Source organism: Alligator sinensis, unplaced genomic scaffold (genome assembly GCF_000455745.1).
Source record: "Alligator sinensis unplaced genomic scaffold, ASM45574v1 scaffold964_1, whole genome shotgun sequence".
NCBI lineage: Eukaryota > Metazoa > Chordata > Crocodylia > Alligatoridae > Alligator > Alligator sinensis.
Window position 1 is genome coordinate 560564 of NW_005842680.1, and position 5598 is coordinate 566161.

The following is a 5598-nucleotide window of genomic DNA, read 5'->3' on the forward strand; positions in this document are numbered from 1 at the left end:
TGATGGCTTTGTCACACTGCCGACTCATGTTCATCTTGGAGTCCACTAGGACTCCAAGATCCCTTTCCACTTCCATGCCACCCAGCAGGTCATTCCCTAGGCTGTAGGTGTGCTGGACATTTTTCCTCCCTAGGTGCAGCACTTTGCACTTCTCCTTGTTGAACTGCATTCTGTTGTTTTCTGCCCACTTGTCCAACCTGTCCAGGTCTGCTTGCAGCTGTTCCCTGCCCTCCAGTGTGTCCACTTCTCTCCATAGCTTTGTGTCATCTGCAAACTTGGACAGAGTACACTTCACTCCCTCGTCCAAGTCACTGATGAAGACATTAAAGAGTATCGGTCCAAGGACCGAACCCTGTGGGACCCCACTGCCCACACCCTTCCAGGTCAAAACCGACCCATCCACCACGACTCTCTGGGTGCGACCCTCCAGCCAATTCGCCACCCACCGGTGTTGAAACATATAAAAGGCTTGCTCCAGTTGCCTGTGCAGGGGGCATGCGGGACTGATTCATAGATGTCTAGAGGGGAAGTATCACCTCTTTGGATCTGTTCGTCATGCATCTGCTGATGCACGATAAAGTGCCATTGGCTTTTCTGACGGCTTCGTCACACTGCCGGCTCATGTTCATCTTGGAGTCCACTAGGACTCCAACATCCCTTTCCGCTTCTGTGCCACCAAGCAGGTCATTTCCTAGGCAGCAGGTATGCTGGACATAATGCTGGACACAATGGCATCCATCCTTCTCCACCTCTGCTGGAAACACCTCCCCTAATGCATCCTATGATTGCATTTGTCCTCTCCCAGCTGCAGCACACCTTGCAGCCATCCTGGGGATGGACTAACACGTGCCAGTCTTTCCTTCCTTGGCCATTTCCAGCAGCAAGTTCTCCGCTCACAGGCAGAGACCCCCGGGTGCCACGCTGCCCATGCACGGAGCACCATGCTTCTCTTGCTAAACCCCAGGGTAAATTTCCCATTCATTGCAATGAGAGAAACACAGGGGTCCATAAGATTCGTCCTGCCCCTGCACCCATGCAGGCAGCACCGGGGGAAGGCCGTGGGGCTGGTGCGGGCAGACCAGAGGAAAGACTTGGCTCCGGGATTGCATTCAGCAGTGTGACCGGTCAACCAAAAGTCTCCTCGTCTCTCTGGGCGCTGTTTGGTGCAAGTCAGCGGGCAGAGTCCAAGCGAGCTGTTTGCCGCTCTCCACCCAGACCCCTGTTCCTACCCGCTGCTGGTGAGAAACAACCCCAGTAGGCCGTGGTGTTGCCCCGTGAGCACTGAAGCACAGCCGCGCTCTGGGCAAGCCACTTCCCACTGCACGTACCCCCACGGGTGCCCTATTCCAGTGGCCAGAGCCCAGCAGGCAGAGCTGGGACGCTAGCCCCTGGGGAACAGCATCCCTCTGCCTACCCCCCAAGCAAAGACGTTTCTGCTGGAATCGATGCATCCTCCTTCGTGCTCCAAATGAAATCCTGCAAGGGTCCGCGCCACCCCCTGGCCCTGGGCGCAGGGGAGACAGAGCGGGGGTGGGCTGGGCGGCAGGGGGAGGGGGCGTCACCCTGCTCTAGGTGTCCGGCCCTGCACTGGGGGACACACCGGCCTCAGGCTTCCCGAGAGACCCGCGGCACCCCAGCAAGGGGCCACGAGCCCGCGCAGGCGCGCCTTACTTACGTGGTCAATGAGCTCCCTGACCATGCCGTTCCACTGGCCCTTCTCGTCCTGCGCCCCGTACTTCCCGTCCTCCACGAGCCGGATGTCGTAGGTGAAGCCCAGGATGTTGGCCAGCTCCCTCAGCAGGTCGATGCAGTAACCTTCGAAGCGGTCTACCCCAAAAAGGGCCGTGTCTGACTTCCTGAACATGACGAAGGGCTCCTCCTGCGTGGGCACGAGAGAGCAAAGCCAGGCGCTGGCATCAGGGGAGGACACCCAGCCTCGCCAGCAGCAAAAGCAGGTGGCCGGGGCTGGGGCAGCATGACGCAGTGTCCAGGCAGGGCTGGATTCGCTTTGCATGGCACCACACCTAATTAGCAACCTCATTTACCCCCACAAAATTTAATTTTTGTCTCTTCAGAGCAGCCAACTGTTTCCCACTCAGTAAAACTTCAGGAGGAGACAGAAGCCATTGCACGCGCTGCAAATTAAAAATGGGGGGGCCAATGGTGCTCATATGCTGGGCGTGGGTGGACTTCAACTCCACGTCTCCCGTACCGGACACGCAGCCAAACCAATTCGTGGCCACCCTAATGTGGACTCGCCGAGCCCGGGGAGAGGAAGGGAATGGTCGGTGGCTGGGGTAAAGCATCAGGGAGCGGTGCTTGGCGAGGGCTGGCCCAGGGACCAAAGCCGTCTTGGTGTCCATGCCCTTGCCCTCCGCGTGCAAGCATACAAGACGGGGTCGGGGTGGGAGCGGGGGTCTGCTGCTGGCCAGGGGCAGGTCAGGAGAGCAGACCGTATCTTGAGCCCTTGCCTTTGCAACATGCCAGCGTCTGTGTCACCCTGGGCACCCCTGAGAGCCCACATCTGCATCTGTGGGCCGGGGTGTGACACGGGCCGGGGCTTCCACAGTCACCCCGATGTCCAAGGAACATCCTGTCCCGGGCTCGGCCCTACTGAGGCCACGGTGCCAGCCAGAGCAGCTTCCCTCTTGGCAAAGCACTGTGCCCCCACCTTGGCCCCGAGGGCACGCCTGTGAGCGCACGGGGGTCCTCCCGTGCCAGCTCTCTCTCCTGGGCAGCCTCTGGGGGAGCCGGCATGCATTAAAGCAGCCTGGAGGCTGCTCTGCTTTACACCAGCTGGAAACTGCTCTGATGGTCTGGGCCACCTCGTGTTGCACCGCGGGCAGCTCAGACGTGGCCCAGGGTTTTGTAGCAGCCACAAAGAGCAGTCCTTGGGGTGCCTCAAGCCAACGGCCCCGGGCAGCAGGCAGTAGGCCGGGGGGTGGAAGCTCAGGCCCTTCTAGCCATAGGCAAATGCCAGGTGTCTGGGGGCTTCCTCTCCCCTTTCTCATCTGTTCTCGACACTGCACGTTGTAAAAGCCCCGGCAGGTCCAAGCGTCTGCAGGGAAGTGCTGCCTTGATTCGCTAGGAGACCGCAGGCAGCCGGAAAGCAGGGCAGCTTCGACACGGGGAAGAGGGATGCTCCCAGGCACCCAAGGGGGACTGCGCTCCTCTGGGCCCCCGCGATTGTGCCTCTGCTAATGCTCAGAGAGATTAAGCCTTTTTTCTGCAAAGATGCCCAGCTTGAAAGCCTGGAAGGGCTCAGAGGTGTCAGGCTGGCAAGCCAGCTCCGGCTGAATCCAGGACGAGCTGCTGGTTTGCTCCGAAAAGCCTTTCCAGGTGCAGCAAGCAAACACCCTGGGGGCTGTTCATTACTATTGTCCTTCACACCCCGGCTTTGATTCATGGCCTGCCTGCAAAGTGCCCCCGGTGACCCCGGCTGCCTGTCTAATACAGATAGGCACTGAAGCACAGCTGCTAATCGTGCCCGGCTGCTCTGTGCTCCCCTCCGTTGCAGCCACCTCGTGGGGCTTGTCCCAGCCATGGGCTCCCAGGTCTTTCTTCCCTGGCGCGTGTGCAGCACCCGGCGCTGTGGGGTCCCCTCCAGCGGGGCTGGCAGGCAGGACTGCAGCACCAGCACGAGAAGAGCTGCCCCTGGCGTGGCCTTTTCCACCGCCTGCCTCCTCTTCTGTAGCTGAGCAGCAACAGATCTCAGAGCCATCGAAAAGCAGGGCCGGGAGGGACCGCGGGGGCTCAGGACCCACGAAGCGGAGACAGTCGAGGCATAGCGTTGAGCGGGGGGAGGAGAGGGCAGGGGAGGGGATGCTCTAGCCCTTTGTAAGGCGAAGGTGTTGCAGTCGCTCGGTGTCTGTCCATCCGCCCGCGCAGGAATCCCAGCGCGACGGGTCCAGAGAGCCATGACTTCACTTGAATATTGCAGGTGCCCGATTTGGCTTCTGGGGCTAGGTCAAGCCAGCGGATCCCTCCTGCCGTCACCTCGATGGTGCCTAGCGCCGCCGGTGCAGAAACCTGCGCTCCTCGTGCGTGGCAGCGAGGAAGCCCGGGAGCCGACGAGCCATCTGGATGCGCCGGATTACAAGCCAGGTGGGCAGGATCGTGCCCATGTCACTAGGGCAGCCGCACTAAACTCCTTGGCTTTCCACCTCCTCCTCCTCGCCGTTCGTCCCTGTTCACGCATGGACTGGCTCTCTGGCCTGGATGCCAACACCGGCGCAGCCAAAAAGTACTGTTAATTTTGGGAACTGCTGTAGGGATTACATACATATTTAAGAGCCGAAGCACTGAGCATTAGCACGCTGCTCGCCTTGGTAATGTATCTCCAGGTCTCCTGCATTTCCTAGGGGGTAATTCTGAACTCTGCGAACCACTTATTCACGGACTATTTCACAATTTATTACTGAAAATGGCCAGACATCCAATTCACAAGCTCTCTCGGTTTGCTAATCGATTTCGCAGTGAAGGTGCCCTCAATTTCATAACTTCACAGTTCTCATATTGCTTGGGGAGAGCGGTGCTGGCTGCCGGGGCAATATTTCTCTTGCAACAAGTCACTGCAATATGAGCAAATGCAGGGGAAAAAAATAACCTTTTGTGCTTTCGCCTTCAAAGGTTCCTCCTCTGGCTCTCCTGCCGTCATTTACACCGGGGTGAAAGCACAAAGGGAAGTGGCAAATGCCAATAAAGTTTAAAGTTGTATTTTACATCTTAGCATCCAGCGTATGAAAATGCAATTACTGCAGACCTCGGCTTCCAGCAGGCGCTCGCTCTTGAAGGCAATGAAACTGCAGGCAATTGTGGTCTTTAGCCAGCCATGCGTGCCCACACATAGGCACAAGGAGCTGAGCAATTAGTAGGCGGTGATTAGCTGTTTCTGCATGGTACCATTTGCACCTGAACAGGGAGCTCCTTGAATCCAGGGACTAAACCGCTGGCTGGAAAGAGACCTCGCGCAGGCGGGTGCTGGGCACGTCTCCCTCCGGCTCCATTGCTCTGCCTTGCACCTCTGTCCTGGCTTGCAGCGGTCTTGTTATTTGCCCAGGTGTCTGCCTGCTGCTCCGAAGCCTGCCCTCTCCCAGCGCTCCTCCCTTCTGACTGTGCCGCTCTCCTCTCCAGCTCTTGCGATGCCCCCCCGCCTACTCCACCGTCTGTGTGCTATGCCAGCGCCCGCCCTCAGCCCCGCTCTGCTGGAGCATCTCAAGCCTTCGGTCCAATTGCACCTGCTTCTTCGCTGTTGCAAGCGCGCTGCGCTGCGGCGTAACCCACGGTGGATACTATGGGAGGGAATGGGGCACTACCCAGCTTCTGGAGCATTTCATCCCATGCACGCCCAACCCCCAAGTCTGAGCAGAGCTATACCGGAGGGGCCATCGATGCTGGTTGATGAAGCCAGAGGAGATGGGGCAGCTGTGCCACCTTTCCACGTGGCAGCTGGTGGTTTTATTCCAGGCAACACATCCTCTATCACTCCAGAGGTCCACAGAGTCCCGGCATCCCAACTCTCATACTGCTAAACTAGACCGTCGGTCCACGCAGCTCAGTGTCTTCCACGTCGTGGATCTCGCGGCGTGTAGGGCTGGG

General features: G+C 58.8%; 1 protein-coding gene across 1 annotated transcript in view; it reads right to left on the bottom strand.

Annotated features, from left to right (window-relative positions):
• GRIK3 (glutamate ionotropic receptor kainate type subunit 3) overlaps window positions 1-5598 on the bottom strand; it is a 97678-nt gene that overhangs the window by 41250 nt on the left and 50830 nt on the right. The window contains exon 11 of the mRNA XM_025215865.1: window positions 1676-1879. Within this exon, the coding sequence (XP_025071650.1) occupies window positions 1676-1879 (204 nt within the window). The remainder of the gene's footprint in view (window positions 1-1675; window positions 1880-5598) is intronic.